General features: G+C 49.2%; 5 protein-coding genes across 5 annotated transcripts; 1 reads left to right on the forward strand and 4 right to left on the reverse strand.

Moving 5' to 3' along the window:
* Window positions 1-320: 320 nt before the first annotated feature.
* On the forward strand, window positions 321-2,318 carry JR316_0008953 (uncharacterized protein; the record flags this gene model as incomplete). The annotated part of the gene is made up of 8 exons (XM_047894664.1): window positions 321-596; window positions 685-727; window positions 808-1,052; window positions 1,123-1,179; window positions 1,257-1,323; window positions 1,397-1,497; window positions 1,565-1,570; window positions 1,725-2,318. 8 exons carry the CDS (start codon window positions 321-323, stop codon window positions 2,316-2,318), a joined length of 1,389 nt encoding a protein of 462 aa, XP_047746123.1.
* A 17-nt stretch (window positions 2,319-2,335) lies between these two features.
* Window positions 2,336-2,578, reverse strand: JR316_0008954 (uncharacterized protein; the record flags this gene model as incomplete). The annotated part of the gene is made up of 1 exon (XM_047894665.1): window positions 2,336-2,578. One exon carries the CDS (start codon window positions 2,576-2,578, stop codon window positions 2,336-2,338), a length of 243 nt encoding a protein of 80 aa, XP_047746124.1.
* A 2,227-nt stretch (window positions 2,579-4,805) lies between these two features.
* On the reverse strand, window positions 4,806-5,563 carry JR316_0008955 (Allergen Tha p 2; the record flags this gene model as incomplete). Its single annotated transcript, XM_047894666.1, has 2 exons — window positions 4,806-5,277; window positions 5,343-5,563. The coding sequence occupies 2 exons, from the start codon at window positions 5,561-5,563 to the stop codon at window positions 4,806-4,808; spliced, it is 693 nt and encodes a 230-aa protein (XP_047746125.1).
* A 4,468-nt stretch (window positions 5,564-10,031) lies between these two features.
* On the reverse strand, window positions 10,032-10,998 carry JR316_0008956 (uncharacterized protein; the record flags this gene model as incomplete). Its single annotated transcript, XM_047894667.1, has 7 exons — window positions 10,032-10,117; window positions 10,199-10,224; window positions 10,336-10,404; window positions 10,498-10,595; window positions 10,673-10,766; window positions 10,824-10,858; window positions 10,918-10,998. The coding sequence occupies 7 exons, from the start codon at window positions 10,996-10,998 to the stop codon at window positions 10,032-10,034; spliced, it is 489 nt and encodes a 162-aa protein (XP_047746126.1).
* Window positions 10,999-11,544: 546 nt separating this feature from the next.
* JR316_0008957 (uncharacterized protein) lies at window positions 11,545-18,244 on the reverse strand (the record flags this gene model as incomplete). Its single annotated transcript, XM_047894668.1, has 19 exons — window positions 11,545-11,566; window positions 11,633-12,327; window positions 12,397-12,477; window positions 12,563-13,597; window positions 13,717-13,800; window positions 13,865-13,903; window positions 13,973-14,020; window positions 14,093-14,173; window positions 14,268-14,348; window positions 14,482-14,571; window positions 14,630-14,734; window positions 14,819-14,881; window positions 14,965-15,069; window positions 15,130-15,213; window positions 15,287-17,122; window positions 17,179-17,214; window positions 17,282-17,380; window positions 17,448-18,129; window positions 18,186-18,244. 19 exons carry the CDS (start codon window positions 18,242-18,244, stop codon window positions 11,545-11,547), a joined length of 5,325 nt encoding a protein of 1,774 aa, XP_047746127.1.
* Window positions 18,245-18,961: the final 717 nt, after the last annotated feature.

Here is an 18,961-nt window from a genome sequence, read left to right on the forward strand (position 1 = left end):
GGTGTAAAGGCTTTTCACAGACTCGGATCTTTCTATGCATAATATAACTTGGTTTTTCTTTTTGCTTCTTTTATTTTTATGAATGGATAATTATTTGAACATCGGTTGTATATATTTCTCTGTAGCATTTGTACCTAGAAAAATGTAGCGTCAGACCGACCAACGAACCTACTAATTGTATATCTGCTTCGACGTTGGAAAATCATGGACTCGAACACCTTCATAGCTATATTTGGCTTGACAAGCAAGCAAGCAAAAAACGCGCTGGACGTGTTCGTCACGTGTACCCCCCCTTTCTCCTGAACCAGATCATCAACTCCATGCCTCCCACCCAAACGCCCCACCGCACACCCCTACGGCGAGTCTCGCAAGGATCCCTTTTCCGCCTCTCACGCTCCAACGCCTTCCCCGACGCCCCACACGGCTTGGGCTTCCTCGAGCCCGCCCTTGCCGAGTTCCTCGATGAGAGCGAGACGCTGCAGAGTAATGTCGAAGGGATGAAGCACCTCAGCGAGGCGCTCACAATGTTCAATGAATCCTTTGCGAGTTGGCTGTATGTGATGGATATGAATGCGTTGACAACGGATTGGCCGCAGGTGAGATTGTTTTTCTTTTTTGGGTGGGGGGCTTGGGACTTAGGACTTGGGACTTATGGCGTTGTTTTTTGTCTGGGGCGTGGTGTAGTTGCCTACTGATGCGTCGTTTACTTTTGCGAAACGACGGGCAGGTGCGAATCTCTCTTCCACTTTCTTATCCTCCCAATCTTATTCCTGTCTATGTTCGATCCCTACTTCCCCTCCCCATCAGAACAAGACGCGATCGCAGCAATGGAAGCTATAGCCGCCCAAACCGCGGCCGCCAAAGCCCGCGAACAGCACATATCTTCCTCCGTTGCTGCAGCGGACAAGACCATGGCGACGGACGCAGACATGACTTTTGCAGGCAACGCCACAGGCGCATCCTCCAACGCCACCAAATCAGGTGTGCCGGTGCCGGTGAAGAAAAAGGGTGCGAAGGCGAAGCTTACGGCGAAGGAAAAGAAAGAGCGGAGTGTGCGTTTGATTCTGTATGTTGAATATTTCGTCGGTTTTCTGACTTGATGTTCTTTCGGGGGGCATGTAGCTTGAGATTGAGAGAGTGGTAGCTTCTCTCCCCTTGGAATTCCGTGGTAGCGATCCGGTACGTCCTGTCCGCGATTGCACTGATATTTGCTATGTACATGATATTGGTACTAACGTGCGGGTGCCGGAAATTAGTCACTGCGTCGAAACATGGAAGACGTGATTGAAGGAATCATGTACTGTCCTACGCAGACGGTCAAATGTAAGTCTCATGTGTAGGTCGCGCATACATCTACCTTTTTCTCACTCGGTCGTCTTCGTCGTCCCGCGTGTAGTGCTCGACTTGATCCGTCCACCGGATCTCAACCAAGCTAGGGTGAATAAATGTCTCATTGCGCTGGTGAACCGCAAGGTGGTGCAGAAGGAGAACAGCACGGTGTGCAAACGCTTTTCATTTTTATTTTTCGTTTCTTGGATGCTAACCCCTCTGTGGTGTCATATAGGGGACTGTGTTGTACCATTGGAAAGGCCTCCCTTGATTCGGAGGATAAGACGGACAATGGTCTGTTCAGTCGCTGTGTATATTATCTGCTGTACATTGGTTGGTGTATGTAACAATTTGATAGTTTTACACACAAAATTCATTTTTATTTTTTTCGATAGTCACGACAAATTGCAGAAAACGACAATACTACGTCTTACGGGAGAGATGCCCCTCCTCCGCGTACATACTGCACCATTGCTAACCCCGCCACAATTTTCTCAGAACGCCGCGCACGGTCCTCCACACTTCCAGTTCTTGTTGCATTGCGATGCATCGCTGCACCGGACGTACTGGTAGCTCTGGCTGTAGCTCTGAGTGGTGTAGCACCACTCCGCGCCTTCAACAATTGGGAACCCGGTGGAACACGCAGCCCAGCAGTATCCCTTCCAGCACCCACCCCTAGCGGGACTGCAGCGGAAGCTGCACGACGCGCGGCACCCGGCCCACGCGCCCGACTGGCCGTCCTCGTAGCTCCCCGGGTTGAAGTCGCCGCAGTTCTGCAGGCACGTCGACATGCCCTCGTCGCATGCCTGCGGGGCCTCGAGCGCACGCGCGAATTTGGCGGAGCGCAGGCCGAGAGAGCCGGCGACGCTGCCGACGCCGGATGCAACGTCGCCAACACCTTGCTCTACAGCGCCAATACCGTTCTCGACGCCGGATTCGACGCCAGACTCGATAGCTTGGACGTCACTGCCGCCGCGGAATTATGTTAGCTTTTTTGGATGTACCTTTAATCTTTGCGGTTGACGTACTCTGGAGAATTGGAGTCCAAGGCGTTTGGGACACAGTATTCTTCGTCGTCGGACCAGACCCAATTGCCGGGGTCTTCGATCCCGTTTTGGGCTGCTTGGTCCTGGCAGATGCTGTCGTATTCAGCTTGGACGCCGCTGCTGAGAGTCTGCTGGGCAGACGAGAGGAGCGCGGTGCTCAGAGCCAATGAGGCGATGATCCACATGGAACGGATGGCTGGCATTGTTGATTTTTTTGGTTGTGGTTGCTTGAGTGCAAAGTGGTCAAAATCAGCTGGGGAGTTGATTGTTGAACTGTATGTGCTCGAGTAGGCTTTTATATCGCGCAATACACAAATATTTATGATGTTTTTTTTTTCTAATAAAAAAGTAGATTGCAGGTATCCAACTCCAACACTCACCACCGTTGGTGAAAATCTGTCAAAGGCCCAGAATATTCCGCTGGTCAAATTAGACTGCTACTACGAATAGCTAATAGAGGTCTAAAAATGACTAATGTCAAGGAATTCAGCAACGGTCATATTTAGCACCGTAGAAGCGAATGTTATCCACCTATAGAGTCAAACAAAGAGGCCCAACGAGAGATTCTGGTCGGACATGGAGCAGTTATCTTGTTGGCGAACCGAATTGCCACTTTCGGAAGGCTACCGACAATCCTTGTGATGGTGACACCGTAAACCCCGTTGATTGAACTGGGATAGGCTTAAATAACATACTTAGTTGTGTTGGCACGCTGCGGAGACTCTTACTCTAACTCATGTGCACAGGCACTGAACAGATGTATGACGCGTCGGTGACGCCTGTTCTCCGGCCCTGGACTCGCAGTCCGCACTATCTCGCGCTTCTGGTAGTGGCAATTCGACGAATGGACATTTTGAGACTAAAGAATGAAAATTCAATTGATAAGGACTCATGAGGGGTCTAGGTAGAAATTGGAGACATAGAGCAACTTGAACATGAAGATAGTACGCAGCAAATTTTAATTTTTTTGCTTAGCTTCAAGTCCAAGCCCAAGTCATAGGTAAAGTCAGAACACATGATTCTGCTGCGGCTCTATGATTGCATTGAGAGATATTCTGACACTCCAACCGCCAACGTGCGTTCTCGATCAAAAAATTCAGCGAAAAAATTAACTTTTCTGAACCGAGTAACCCTCAATGTTGGAATTGTACTAGTATGTTCTTCCTACCATCCAGTAGATTGGAAAATAGGATAGTCTTATAGAATCCAGATCCAATCTAACACGGTATGATATTTAATAATCGCCACCTCCTCCAACGGCGATGAGACTCTGGAAAGAGAGATAAACAACGATATGAATTCCGATAGCATTGGCATTTGAGCTTCAAGTTGTTGACTGCCGTTGATCTATTACCGCCTTATTTTTAGTCCTCTCTCAGAGGGCCTTCAAGTTATAAAGCGACAGTCCTGCAAGATCGCGTTGTGCTTTTTTTAGCTGGCCCTTGGCCATTCGTTTTGATTGAGTTATTTTAGTTGGTGATGCCGTGATGGCGAGGCACTGAGTGTGGCTGGAAGCCAAATATTTAAACTCAGAGTATTGTCTTATATTATCCACACCATTATTCATTCTTTCCACAGAGCATTTCTGGCAGCTACGTCGTTATATTTGACATACCTCGAGAACGTCCATAATTTATTACGGTCAAGTCATGGCCTGATATGCATGGAAAGCCGGAAGTGCAAGGTGCGATGTCGTATACTTTATATATAATATAATATCAGCCCCGACAGATATGCCGAGTGATCACCGGGATTTGCCCAATGTAAACCTCAGAACGTTGAGCTGCAGAAGGTTAAATAGAAATGCAAAGCATCGGGAATCGTACATTCCATACGAAATTTGTGGCCCATTTACAAGTTAAAAGCACAGGATGAAACTAGATTGACTCTGATTTGCAGGAAAACCAAGCTAAATCGCATACTACTTGGCCTGGCATTGGCACTGTTTCGTGAGGCCGGATTCGCAGAGCACAATGGATGAAATATTCTTTTTTTCTGCATGCGCGTAGTGCTCGAGCTCAATATGATTAGTACGTCCACCGGACCTCAAGCTTCAAGTTGCAACCAAGTGAGGGTGAGTGAAATAAATCATATTTCATTGCGCTGATGATAATTCAAGGTGGTGCAGAGTGAGTGTATACATTTGTCATTTTAGTTGTTTTCTTGAGATGCTGATTGGATGCTGACCTTTCTCTTTTCTATGGTTCCGTATAGGGGATAATTTTGTACCATTGGGAAGGCCTCCCTTGATTCGGAGGATAAGTTTTGATAGTTATACACAAAATTCAGGCACATTTCTGATGGATTGTATCATTCGTATTTTTTTGATAGTCACGACAAATTGCAGAAAACCACAGTACTACGTCTTACGGGAGAGATGCCCCTCCTCCGCGTACATACTGCACCATTGCTAACCCCGCCACAATTTCCTCAGAACGCCGCGCACGGTCCTCCACACTTCCAGTTCTTGTTGCACTGCGATGCATCGCTGCAGCGCACGTACTGGTAGCTCTGGCTGTAGCTCTGGGTGGTGTAGCACCACTCCGCGCCTTCAGTAAGCGGGAACCCAGTAGAGCACCCAGCCCAGCAGTACCCCTTCCAGCACCCACCCCTAGCGGGACTGCAGCGGAAGCTGCATGACGCGCGACACCCGGCCCACGCGCCCGACTGGCCGTCCTGGTAACTCCCCGGGTTGAAGTCGCCGCAGTTCTGCAGGCACGTCGACATGCCCTCGTCGCATGCCTGCGGGGCCTCGAGCGCACGCGCGAATTTGGCGGAGCGCAGACCGAGAGAGCCGGCGACGCTGCCGACGCCGGACGCAACGTCGCCGACACCTTGCTCGACAGCGCCAATACCGTTCTCAACGCCGGATTCGACGCCAGATTCGATGGCTTGGACGTCACTGCGAAATTATGTTGTTAACTTTTCTAGGATGTAATATTTATATCTGTTCCACGGTTGACGTACTCTGGAGAATTGGAGTCCAAGGCGTTTGGGACACAGTATTCTTCGTCGTCGGACCACACCCAATTGCCTGGGTCTTCGATCCCGTTTTGGGCTGCTTGATCCTGGCAGATGCTGTCGTATTCGGCTTGGACGCCGCTGCTGAGAGTCTGCTGGGCAGACGAAAGGAGCGCGGTGCTCAGAGCCAAAGAGGCGATGATCCATATGGAACGGATGGCTAGCATTGTCGATTTCTTGGTTTGCTTTTAGTGCGAAGATGTGAAATTCAGCTGGGGAGTTGATTGTTGAACTGTACGTGCTCGAGTAGGTTTTTATACCGCACAGTATATAAATATCATTGATGTTTTTTTTTGCGAATGACTGTGTCGATTGCAGACATTAAACTCCAACACTCACCACCGTTGGTGAAAATCTGTCAAAGGCCCAGAATATTAGACTGCTACTACGAATAGCTAATAGAGGTCTAAAAATGACTAATGTCAAGGAATCTAACAAACGGTCATATTTAGCCCCTTAGAAGCGAATGTTATACACTTGTAGAATCAAACAAAGAGGCCCAATGAGAGGTTCTGACCGGACATGGAGCAGTTATCTTGTTGGCGAACCGAATTGCCACTTTGGGAGCGCTACCGACAATCCTTGCGATGGTGATACCGTAAACCCCGTCGATCGAACTAGGATAGGCTTAAATAACACAACTTACTTAGTTCTGTTGGCACGCCGCGGAGACTCTCACTCTACGTACACAGGCACTGAGTACTGAGTTCTGACCACATGTGTCATATTATGACGCGTCGGTAGCGAACGCCTGGTGCTATCTCGCGCTTCTGGCAAGTGGCAACTAATTCGACGAATGCACCGTTTTAAGACTATATAAATTCACTTGATAACGATGAGGGTCTAGGTAGTTATAGGAAGGAATTGGAGACATATAGAACAAACTTGACGTTGAAGATAGTACGCAGAAAGGTTTAATTTTTTTTTTCTTAGCTTCCAATCAAATTAAAGGTCAGAGTCATATCGTGATGCTGCGGCTCCAGCCTCCAGGCTCCTCCAGGTTTGCATTGAAAGATATTCTGACACTCGAACGTGCGTTCTCGATCGAAAAAATTAAGCGACAAAACCAAATATTCTGTTAGAATGCGCAGTATACCGATAAGAAAATAATCTGAGTAACCCTCAACCTTGGGAATTTGCTGGTCTGTTCTTTTTACCAGTCAGTAGATTGGATGATAGCTGATGATAGTGTAGTCTTGTAGAATCCAGATCCAATCAAACTCGATATGATATTTTATAATTGCCACCACCTCCTCCAGCGGTGGCGATAAGACTGAAAGAGCGACAAACCCCAATATTAATTACGATAGTATTGGCATTTGAGCTTGAGCTTCAAGTTGTTGACCGCTGTTGACCGCGAACCGTCGCATCCAAATCGCGTCGCGGCTTTCGAACCAAAAAAAAATGACATTAAATTCGATGAATGGTCTTGTTACCGCGAGAATACTATGAGTCCCGTCTCTGAGAGGAATCGTCTCTTATTATATTATTATCAATATCAATACTCTTAGGGTTCAACCCTAAGGCGCAACCTTGCAGGACCGTTGCCTTACAAGTTGTAAGGCAACGGTCTTGCGCTTATTTTTAGCCGGCACTATTCTTCTATAGAGTCAAACAATGAGGCCCAACGAGAGATTCTGGTCAGACAATGGCGCAGTTATCTTGCTGCTGAACCGAATTACCACTTTTAGACCTTGTACATTGGAAAGTGGGAAGGCTACCGACGATCCATGCACTTATAATGACACGTTGTAAACCCCGTTGATCGCACTAGTAATACTAATAGTATAGACTTGACATAGTTATGTTGGCACGCCGCGGAGACTCTTACTCTAACATATGTATACAGGCACTGCCAATGAACATATGTAGTATATTTATATTATGACGCGCCGGTGACGCCTGTTCTCCGGACCTGGACTCGCAGTCCGTGCTATCTCGCGCTTCTGGCAGTAGCAATCCAACGCCGTCGCGAATGCATATTTTTGAACTAAGGAATCAAAAAATTCAATTGATATATCGACGAGGGTATATGAAAGGAAGTGAAGATATAGAGAAAGATAGTAGTACGCAGCAAAATTCTAATTTCTTAGCTTCGAGTCCAAAGTCCAAGTTTAAGTCATATTATGATGCTGCGGGGCTCCGAGGTCAGCTGAAAGATACTCTGATGTGAACATGCGTGGTTCCAGAGCAGAAAATCGCAAAAGGTTGCAAACGTACTAGTACTATGTTCTCGGTACCATTGAGAGCCAACATTTAGATTGGATGATAGTATAGTCGTGTAGAATCCAGTCCAGAACAAAACGTATTGGCTAAAACTAAAGAAGCCTTCCGCCCTTTCCTTCAACATCGCGAAAACCACCAAAAACAAGCATTGCCTTTGTGTACTTTTAAGGTAAGTCCGGAATTAGGTGACCTAACCTAGCCAATCAAAATATTCAGTGACCTTGGATTGCCTTTGAAAGGTCAGCCAATCATTTGTTGACCTTTGAGTGCCATTTTAATATTAAGTCTCATTTGAATTAATGGTAAAAAATTGATCATACATATGGTGTAAAAGAATTATATGCTTTGCTTTCTTTTCTATGACTATTATATGTCTTGTCATGCATTCAGACCCTAAGCATTAGTGTAAAATTTTCTTGTTTATCAAGCCTTACTTGAAAATTAAAAAGCGAACAAATATTTAGACAAGTGTTGTAGAGTGATCAACAATTTTGTGGACAATTCATTGACCATCAAATATTTAGAATAAGCTTGCATTGTCGAAGCAACTTTTTACAGCATCGTCACACATTAAAAATACGGAATTCGTCGCTCCTCAAAGATGAAGTCTGTCAGTAATCACATGATACCAAAGTCAGACATTGGGGTCCCTGAAATTGGGGACGTTTGACTTTAAAGACGCTTGCACCAATTTCAAGCACACAATCAACTCCTTTCCACTTACTCCCACCTGCTCTTGCCTTTGACTTTCTAATGCTGGCACAGATATAGTAAGTTTCTTTTCAAACAAACCTTCAAGCTTCAAGAATCACTGATGTTATTGTGACGAGTCCATTGTCAGTTCTAGGTTTTAGAGTACCTCACCCCAACACGAGTCGGAAGATCTCACTGGCTTTCACTTACTCTGACAACGACCTCCGCCATCCTGAACCCGTGTTTGGTGTGTGTTTATACGTGATTTCATAATGTCACCTCTCAGTCAGTGTGACCAATATTCGGTTGTTGTAAATAAATTATATTTATAATGCTACCGTTGATTCGAAATACATATTTTTATTGCTATTTTATTAATCAATGTCCGAAGAAATCGAAGAGCAAATCAGGAAACCGGTCAAAGAGGAAGCTTCTTCAAAATGTTAAATAATTTTTGCCCTGCCTTCCAAGGTCTACTAAGGGCAACTAAGGATGACCGAATCTACTAAGGATTACCAAAAATACTAATTATAACATGTCCTTACTTGTAAGTGCTTACAAGTAAGGCCATTTATTATCTTAGCGGCCTTAGTGTCCTTAGCTGCCTTTAATAACAATATATTATCTGGCAAGTTTTTGGCGGTTTTGGCGATGAAATTCGTTCAGTGATGGCATCATCGGCATTTCAAAACGATCAATTTTGAACACTCGTTCCGAGTTCGTTATCTTCATTTCTGCATCGTTTTTGGTCAAAAACAAAGTATAATCACATAAAAGTTATACTCTAAAGCTTCTATTCCCCAGTTTTCGGAAGAAAAGGAGTATGGGAAGGTGGGTAAACCGAATCAGTGATTAAAATGAACGTCACGGTCTGATCAATAATTAGTCGATACTGTCCGACGGCTATGCCGAGTGATCGCCGGGAAACCCAGCTCCAACGGAATGCCCATTATTGCCCAACAGAACGTTGTCCTACACTGTACAGACACTTACTTGTTAAAATGGAAATATGTACGAAGCTTTGGCCGCGGGACTCGTACATACCAGTGCCATCCCAAAGCTAGTGTCCCACTACCAACTTGTTATATCGCTTATCAGAAACCAAACGTTAGGGTAGGGTACCTGGCAACTTTGTCAATACTTAGACTTGACGCCGGATTCACAGTGTACTATAATGCTGAATAGATGAAATGTTCTTTCTTTGTGCGTGCGTGCGCGTACTCGCGTACTCGTAGTGCTCGAGGTCTGAATCCACTTGATAATTGATAATTGATCAGGATTAGTACGTCTCCACTGAACCTCAAATTCTCAACTACCTCAAGTTTCAAAATTCAACCACGGCCACGCGAGGGTGCGTGGTGCATTGTGTATTGTGTATTGTGTATTGTGCATTGTGTATTGGGAGAACAGCACCGTGCCAGTGACGCTTGTTATTTTCGTTTTTGTTGACCTCTCTCCGAGTCTCTCTCTCGCTGTGTGTGTGTATGTCATGTAAGCCTGCTTTGATCCGGAGGAGGATAAGGTAAGACGGACTGCAGACTATGCCGGCGCTGTGTACATTACTTATATCGTATATGCTGTACAGTGGTTGGTGTTGGTGTTGGTGTATGTAATTATACTTGAACACTGTTGTAATCCCCGGTCGTGCGGAAGGTGAATTGAGATCGAAGCTCCCTTTCCCAGACCTAAACCCAGACCCAGACACAAGTTCCAACATCACTGTATGCGCACTGTACCATCCGACAACGCAGCTTTCGCGATCACCAAAGAAGCTGACTTGATGTATATGTAGAACGGGAACACTGTAATAATAATAATAATAGCAATAAAAGAAAAAATTGTAAGCGATTCAGAAGATGCATTTGTTGAGGTTTCGCGCTTACGCATTGAGCTTGCCCAAGTAATTGTTCTACGAAATGAAATGAAAAGGGATGAAGGGGTGAAGGGGTGAAAAGTTTGTCAGACCCATCGGGGGAAAAGGGAACAAGGGCAAAGGGGAAAGGGAAATAGGCAGGCGTACCTCAATCCAGCGGTTTTCTGGCTTGATTGGTTGAAATAGATGTAGTTGTAGATAACCCTCCAGACGAGGCTACACAAAAATCGTCAATATGGATAGTTAGCATATCTTATCTTGACTCTGGACCAGCATGAGGGAATGGTCAATGGACGATGGAAAACTCACTAGAGCCCCGATGCGACGTTCAAAGAGGCTGTATCCATCCCTGCGTAGTTGCCCGCGAGAACGGCGAGTCCGAAGAAAGGGAGGCTTTCAAGTCCGTTCTACACACACACACGCACACACCATCGGAGTGAGAACTTTTGAGCCTCATGAATGAACGAGATTGACATGCACGCACGTTGTGGGCGCCTTCGATGCGCTGTAGCCGCGCGAGGATCTCGGGTGGTACGCCTTTCTTTTCGAGTCTGGCGGGGTTGCCGCGGGGTTGGACGCTGTCGGAGGCAGGTCAGGATGTAAAGTGTGATGCGGAGGGACTCAAGGAGTCGTACTTGTTGAACCCGGCTACTCGCTTGATGAGTGCGGACTGGGTGCGGGTGGACTCAGTGAGATTGTATAGGATTGGAATGGTGGTTAAGAGCGTACTTTGGCGTAGGCTGGGTAGTAGGTGATGATCCACATGAGCGGGATCGCGTACAGTGAGAGCGGAGTGGAGAGCGAAACCATGACGGGACGGGGCGCGAGGAGGTGGGTGGTGGTGGTAGCAGGGAACAAAGGGGGAATGTATATCAGAGGGCATATATGCCCGCCCCTCAGGCTTGCATCGGCGCTGACGTGTTACGTTACAGTATATGTATACATACATTCCAGTCAGTCAAATCCGCACATGCTGATCACGGAGAGGGATTGTCATGCAACATGGCAGCATTCGCGTTGAGAGATTGGCGGGTTGCATGTTCAATTGTCGGTTGGCTGTCGGTGGACCCACAAGCTACGCGTGAGATCACGGAAGGCGCGTGGGTGGAGAGGGATGTGCGAGGAAGTAAAAGAGGCGGGTGTGATTTCCCATCAAAGTCCAATTCATTCAGTGACCGATAGCATGCATTGATACAAATACACATCCAACATGATAGCAATCTACACTAGCAAGCAATTACAAAAAAGCAGTACATACAAACAGCAGCGAAGAAAACAAAAAAGCAATGAAATGAAGAGCGAATAGAGGATATTATCTACGTGTACATCTACTAATATTACAAAAACTACACTAAATTAAAAAGATAAATTAAAAAAACTGAAAGAGAGAGTCAGTGCTGATCATGATAGAGAGAAAGACCATATACCTTTTAATCGCTCTCACCTTTTTGACTGCCCCTTGAACCGACCATTAACACGGACTCGAAGGCGCGAGGAGATCGGGCCATCATCCGATGGCAGAGTGCGAACACGCTTGACAGGCCTCTGCTCTGCCTCGTCCCGTGTCCCCTCTTCCCCTGCTTTCGATCCCGACGGCGAGCTGCTAGGTGGCGTCGAACAGTCCTCGTCCTCCGAGTCGCGACAGCGTTTGCGCGATGCGTTGGACACCGCTAGTACTTCTGGAACCGAAACCGGCGCTGGCGTCGCTGTGTCCTTGTGCTCCGCGTCGGTGTGCGCCGTTTCGTCCAGCGTGGCTGTCGTCGCCGCTGCCGCCGTTACCCTTTCGGTCGCTGCCGCCGTAGCCGTCTCCATGACTGGCGCTGCCGCCATAGCCGTAGCCGTCTCCGTCACTGGCGCTGCCTCCGTTGCCGCTGCCTCCGTTGCCTCTGCCACCTTGCTCAAGCCTGCGCTGGGCCCAGGATCGGTCCGTTGCCGCTTCACAACCCTTCCAAAATCGGTGTCGACGTGTGCGCCGTACACCTCCTCCACTCGCCGCTTCCTCGACGTCCTCTGCGGTGCCGCCTCGACGTTGGCGATACGCCCTGCGTCCGTGGGAACCTCCGCAGTGGTGGTATCCTCCGCGCTGTCGACCTGTGCCGGTACGGTGCTTGAAACTGTGACCGTCTCAGCAACTTGAACCTGTTGAATGAAAATAAAAATTAGGAATGTTTAAATTATGTTTGGACACGAAAAAAAGAGAGAGCGCACCGCTTCTTCGACACCTTTATCCTCCGAGTCCTCCGAGAGTTCCTTCTTACCATCGCCATCTTCAGAACCAGTAGTAGCAGTCTACACAAACAAAGGAACAAGATAATCAGCACAACAGCACTAACAGACACCATCACACCACACAAGCACCAAAAAAAACACCTACACCATCGATTTCGGCCTTCGCTACTGTCTCTTCCGAGCCTTCAGACGGCTCAGGCATCACCAGGCGTCCCTCAATACCCCGCGGCTCGGACGATGGGCAGGCTGTCGCTTGCGTCGTACGGGCTTTTAGGCATCCATCTCCGAGCGGCTTTCTGGTATTGACAGACTCCTCAGTGGCATCCTTCTCTTCCTCCTCCGCCGGCACACCATGGCCCAGGCCAGCTTCGTGGCCCTCTCCATGGTCCGCGTCGGCGGAGGTCCTGATCTCGATGGCAGGTGCCAGAAGAGCAGGCGGCGCGCAAGGGAGAGCGTCCTCTCCCTTTCCCGCCTCCTCCTCCCTTGCCGTGCTACCGTCGGATGTACTTACTGTAACGACCTCGGTACGGTCCGAGGCGTGGCCGGCATTAACGGGTGGTGGTGGTGTCTTCGATGGTTCTGCTACTGGTCCTGGTTCTGATACTGCTTCGGTTGATGGCGTCGATGTCGAAGGGTCCTCGGTCGGCACGTGCGGCGGTGGTGTCGATGTCAATATTGCTGGTGGCGGGGTCGATATTGTCGGCGGCGGCGGCGGTGTTACTCGAGCGGGGGCCGGATCACTAGCCTGTGTTTCAACCCAAGCCTCAGTCAACACCTCTCGCGCGCGTTGCACAGACCGATAATTGGCCTTTTCAGCCGTGTACCATTGCGCTGGCACTGACACTGGAACTGGCACTGGCGCTGCCTGTGGAACGTCGAACGCCGGTTCAGCTAGCACGTTGAAGTCGGGTTCGAACTCGACTTCCATGGCTACGTGCAGCTGCGGCATTGGCTGGGGATATAGGTGCGAGTGCGGCTGGGGCTGGGGCTGGGGCAGTGGGTGCGGGTGCGGGTGAGGTTGTGGGGCTGGGTGAGGTTGTGGGTGTGGGTGTGGTGGCAGCTGCTGCACATCCTCCATTAGCTCCTCCTTGTCGTAGAAGGCGGCGCTTAGAGTGCTGTGGGCCGGTTGTTGGTGCTCAGCGGTAGCGGCGGCGGTCTGCTGTCTCCATTCCGCCACTCTCTATTGTAAAAAATAAAAAATAAAAGTAAGTCATGGATCACATAAAACGCACAAAATGTTGCGAGAAGAACTTGATGAAGGTGAAGATGAAAGCACAAAAACTTGGACATGATACGAACCTTGAATGTGGCGTCCGCCATTTCCGAGTCGGAGATCGGGCTGGCGGGTCGCAGGTGTCCGTTGTCGCGCCATTGCAATGGGTTCTATCATATCAAAAACGCTCATAGTCAGCTTTGAATATCATGTACAATATAGACGACTTCGTACCCATTGCAAATGGGCCTGCGGCTCGTGGACTTGCGGTGCCTGCAAACAAAAGTTGCGAGTGTCAATAAAGTGCAAGAAAAGTATGTATGTATGGCTTGGACTACAAACCGGCATAAAACTCGACATAATCTCGTCGAGCGTATTGACAGGCCGTACCTACAAATAAAAATCAAACAATCACATTAATCAATCTCAATATACTTCACAGTACGGGGGGCAATAACTTACGTCGAGCTCCCAGTTATCCTCCATCTTCATTTCAACGTCTTGAGGATGCCATCGCGGTGAGAAGTCCGGGTACTCGAGGTCCTAAATCACACAAATTAACATTTGTTTTGAGTCAGAAAATGCACACTATAAAAAACCAAAATAAAAAGAAAAGGAAAGAAGAGAAGAGACTTACAGGCAGCTCAATGTCGATATCGATATCCTCATCTGAATCCAGCTTGATTGGCGCATAACCACTGCGCTGGTAGTTCAGACTCTGCAAATCGCCACAATATCAAGCAATACAAGATAAATAATAAAAAGAATAAAAATAAAAAGAAATAGAAATAGAAAAAGAGCGAGTCAGAAAGTGTTTCCAACAACTTGAACATTTGCAAAAAAACACTTACTCCAACCTGGATCTGCACTTGACTACTGGACGGAGCCAGTAAATCCGGAGCCGGTGCACCAAATGGCAATGGCAGGCTTTGTTGCTGCTGCTATTGTTCAATAGGTATAAGCATCAAGTAGGAGATACAGAGCAAAGACGTTGCGTACGGGTGCATTGCCGGCCGTTGTGTAAACCTGCGATGACGATGACTCGGCATGCGGCTGGAATGGGTGTGTGGTGCTTGACCACCGGCCGGCGTCGTCTAGGAATGCCTGGAAGGAAAGAGAAAGTATATGGTTAGGTATATGTCAACGTGATGAAAAAGAAAAAGAAATGAAATGAATGCTTTTACTTACAGGCACCTGCTGCGAAATCGGATGGCGCGGTACAGGCTCGTAGATCTGTAACGCGCGGGGTTGCTAATGTCCAAAAAAAAGGTTAATCAGTACACAAAATACCAACGCGAACTCGCACTGAAAGTGTGAAAGGCACGGGTACGTACACTTGGATTCCCAATCGCCATTGACGGCGATTGGACGACGACGGAGGTACTGGCCAGGACGGACGTGGGCACTTGCAACCCACTGTATTGCGGGAAAATTGGATTCTACAACCAAATACCAGTCAGTTAGTTATGATTCATAAATGGAGGAACTTGGACACTCACCATCGACATCCCCACACCCGCACTAAACAAGCCATTCTGGATCGGCTGCCCATCTATTCTATCGTACTTATAGTTCAGCAAGTCCTATTACAGAACATGATAATCAAACGTTAGCTCGGATAAAGTAAAAAAAAACATGGATGATGAGGAAACTTACCAAGTTGGCCATTACCTGATTTTGAACCTGAGCTTGAGCCGGGATCTGTGGAGGTGCCGATTGCACTACAGGCGGTGGCGCATCAGGCACAGCGGCGGCGGTGGTGGTGGTGGTGGACGCGGACTGTTCAACGTCGGGCGCAGTGGTGGCGACAGTGGTGGACGGGGCGGCGGTGGCAGCATCTGTGGGTGCGGCGGCAGTGGCGGCATCTGTGGGCGCGGCGGCAGTGGCGGCATCTTCAAGCGCGGTGGCGGTGTCATCAGCAGACACGGTGGCAGTGACGGCTGTGGGCGCTTGATTATCGTCGTTCGCCGATCCATCATTACCACTACTCGTACTCGCCCGGGGATCCGACTCGTGAGGCTGAGAGACGCTGCCGTTGCCACTTGCTGATCCAGAGGCATCCGACGTTGGGTGCTCCGCAGTCTGCTCCGATATCGCCGCGGCGTTGGACTCGCGCTCTTCTAGCGATGGCGGCGTGTCAGTGATTGCAGCGGCGACGGTAGCGGTAGCCTCTTCAGCCTCGGGCACAGGTGCGGTGGTGCTGACATCCGCGGGCGCTTGATTGTCGCTCGACAAGCTGTCACTGCCGCTTGGAGTGGGATCCGACTGTGGGGAGGTACCGCTGCCGCTTGCAGAAGCATCCAGAGGGGATGCACCAGTGCCGTCTGCAGAGGGAACTGAAGGCGAGGTTCCGCTGGTGCTCGCATTGTTACCAGTATTCGCAGCACTGCTACTGGGTCCCGCAACCTCCATCCTCTCCATATACTCGTGCAACTTCGACCTATAGACGTAGTACGAGGGCTTCTTGACCGTTGGCATCGGTGCAGATGGCTGTTCCGAGCCACCTGCCTCCATTGGCTGGTCGGTACCCACCGGCGGCACACCTTGAGACGATAACGACGACCCGCTGGCGCTTCCAGAAGCTGAACCCGAAGCCTGGTTTGACGCAGGCTCGCTGATCTTGACCGCGATCAGCGCGCGGTCAAGCTCACCCGTTTTGCTTGGTGGAACAAGCGGCCGGCAGATTCGTGTGTCTGGGACATCACCCTCGGGCTCCATATCCGAGTCGTCATCCGAGTCGTCCTCCGAGTCGTCCTCCGAGTCGACTGACATCCCGCGTGGAAACGGGGTGTGTTGCCTCCTCGACTTTGAAATTGGCAAGGGCACCATTTCATCGTCAGATCCTGACTCGGAGCTCGAGTCATCATCGCTGTTGTCTTCCCTGCGCGATTTACCAGGCCGCTTGGACGGCTTGACGATGCGGGAATCCATCGCATCGTCCTCTGACTCCGACTCCGAGCTTGAGTCGTCGTCGTCCGAGCTACCATCGCCCGATTCATCGGCACCCGACATTTTGGTGTCTGGAGTATTGTCGACGTCGATTGCATCCTGTGGTCCCTGTTCAGTAATATCGTCGTCCGAATCCGAGGCGTTGTCGTCGATATACTGGTCAAATGCTCGGGGTTGGTCAAAGCTGGATGACTGGACAATCGAGGTCGACGGCATGTCGTCAGCGCCTTGGTCTGAGCTTCCTTGTACCGTCGGGTTGCGCTGCCGCCAGGAGCTCGACAAGCTCGCGAATCGCAGGTCGGAGCGGCGGGCCTGTAGTGGAAACGCCAGCGGTGTGCTGTGCGATATCGCATCAGTTCCCGGTAGCACAATGGCCTCCAGCCGCTGCAGGCCGTTTTGAGCCGCCAATGCCCTCGATTCGTGCTGCGGAGGTGCCTTGGGAGCTTCCTCGCTCACCTCGCCGAAGTTGGCATCCTGATCTTGATAAAACAGTTGCCATCCCATAATCGCCATGGCCCTGTCGTAAGAAGTATTGACGCTTCTCTGAATTTGGATGTCAGCGTAAAGCAAAGATGAAAAAAAAAAGTTAAAAAGCGCACAGGTTCTGCGTCCTCTAAATGTTGAAGGCGGTCTTCCTATATTGCAGAGATGTACATCAGCGAAAATGTGCAAAAAGCTGTAGATAAAGGTTTTGTATCTCACCTCAGGCTCGTCTTCATTATCGATTGCTTTCCATTTACCCTTCAATTCCCTCGAAGATGGTGGAGGCGGCGAGGATTCAGGATCACGATATTGAGTTTCCTATATCACAAAAATGTACATCAGTAAAAATGCGCGAACAGCTGTAAACAAGACCAATTCATCTCACCTGTGATTGTCCAGGAGACCCCTCGTCACCGTCGTCGTCATTACCGGTCGCCTTTCCCTTGCCTTTATCCCTTGAGGAGGATGGTGGAGGTGGTGAAGAGCCAGAGGGGCCGGTCGAGTCAGGTGTAATCCCAAAAATGGGATATGCGACCACGGGCGGTAAGGCGATCCGGATGTTGTTGATCCAGTCGTTGGCCCGGAATACAGGGAAGCTGGGGAAGCTGGGGAAGCCCCAGCTGGATTTACCTGTGATGATGGCGAGGAGATCGCTTGCAAGGGAAAACCCTGCGAAGCAATGCTCGCTGCTCCCGACCTTTGCATACCGAGCGCCTGCGAAGACCTTTGCAGTCGATGCGCAGATCCGCTCTGATGGGACTTGACGGAGTGAAAATCTTGCCGAGCGCCTTGATCGATTCTGTTGGCGTTTGCGAGCAAGCAGAAACCGAAATTCTGCTCGGGAGGTGCCGGTGCGTCGAGAGAAGCGGATCGATTTCTTACCGCTTCTGTGGACTATCGATACCGCTCTGCGCTTTGAGGCAAATCGGCGGCCTGCAACCTTACGGGCTGGACGGATGGTAGAGCTGACGTGGTGGGGAGCAGGGGTGGTGGACCGGATGGCGCATTTCGCCGCATTGCGGCGCTTGCGATATCTTCGCCCGCTGGTTCCCTTAGCCTGTCCAGAGCTGCAAGACAAATATTAGCTCTTGGTGACAGACCCAGAAAAAGTGATGATGCTCACTGTCCGTTGCCGTTGATTAAACCGATTGTAATTGAGAAAATCATGACCATGATGGTCATGATTATAATAAATGCTAATAGCGCGTCAAAAGACGCGCATAGCGGACCCAACGTGGTCCAAGGGAGCCTTGCCCCCGTCATAGTGTATACAGTTTACTAGAGCAGATGTGCTGAAGAGTGAGATGGCGACTGCTCAGAAAGAAAGAGGTATTTCAGAGGGGGAACTACACGCCCCAGATGTGTGTGTAGATCTTTGAGTGGCGCGACGTTATTTTGGACAAAAGGGTGCTTCGACTCGGAGCGGCCGATCCCATGGATTAGGCGTTCTGTCACCTGAAAGGGGTACCTTATCTCTCAAAGTGGACGAAACAGATATAAAAAGACAGAAGATCCCGGGATCACAGAAATTCTCCATGATTTTGGACTGTCACATTGAAAGCCTTCGACGTTCGGCGAGTTGCACGGAAAAGGCAGCAAGTTGGTGTGATCGTGGACGCGGTGAAATTAACACATGTGAACCTGCCAAGTTGCTGATGTCATCTTACAGAATCCAAAAAAGGAAAATAACTGAAGAGAAGAGTGTGGTCAGTGACAGGTTCACTGCCTTTTCCACTCACCCTACGTACGCCTTCTCAGTGCCTTGTTCCACCCTGCCCGACCCCAGATTTATCAGATTGTCTTCTCTCCAGTGTTATTACCCAGCTCTCTCAGTCTTTCTCACAGAGCACACAAGTTGCAATCCATCGATAAGGGACTTGTGTGCGACGCCGAAGATGC

This window comes from Psilocybe cubensis, chromosome 8 (genome assembly GCF_017499595.1).
Source record: "Psilocybe cubensis strain MGC-MH-2018 chromosome 8, whole genome shotgun sequence".
NCBI classification, from domain to species: domain Eukaryota; kingdom Fungi; phylum Basidiomycota; class Agaricomycetes; order Agaricales; family Agrocybaceae; genus Psilocybe; species Psilocybe cubensis.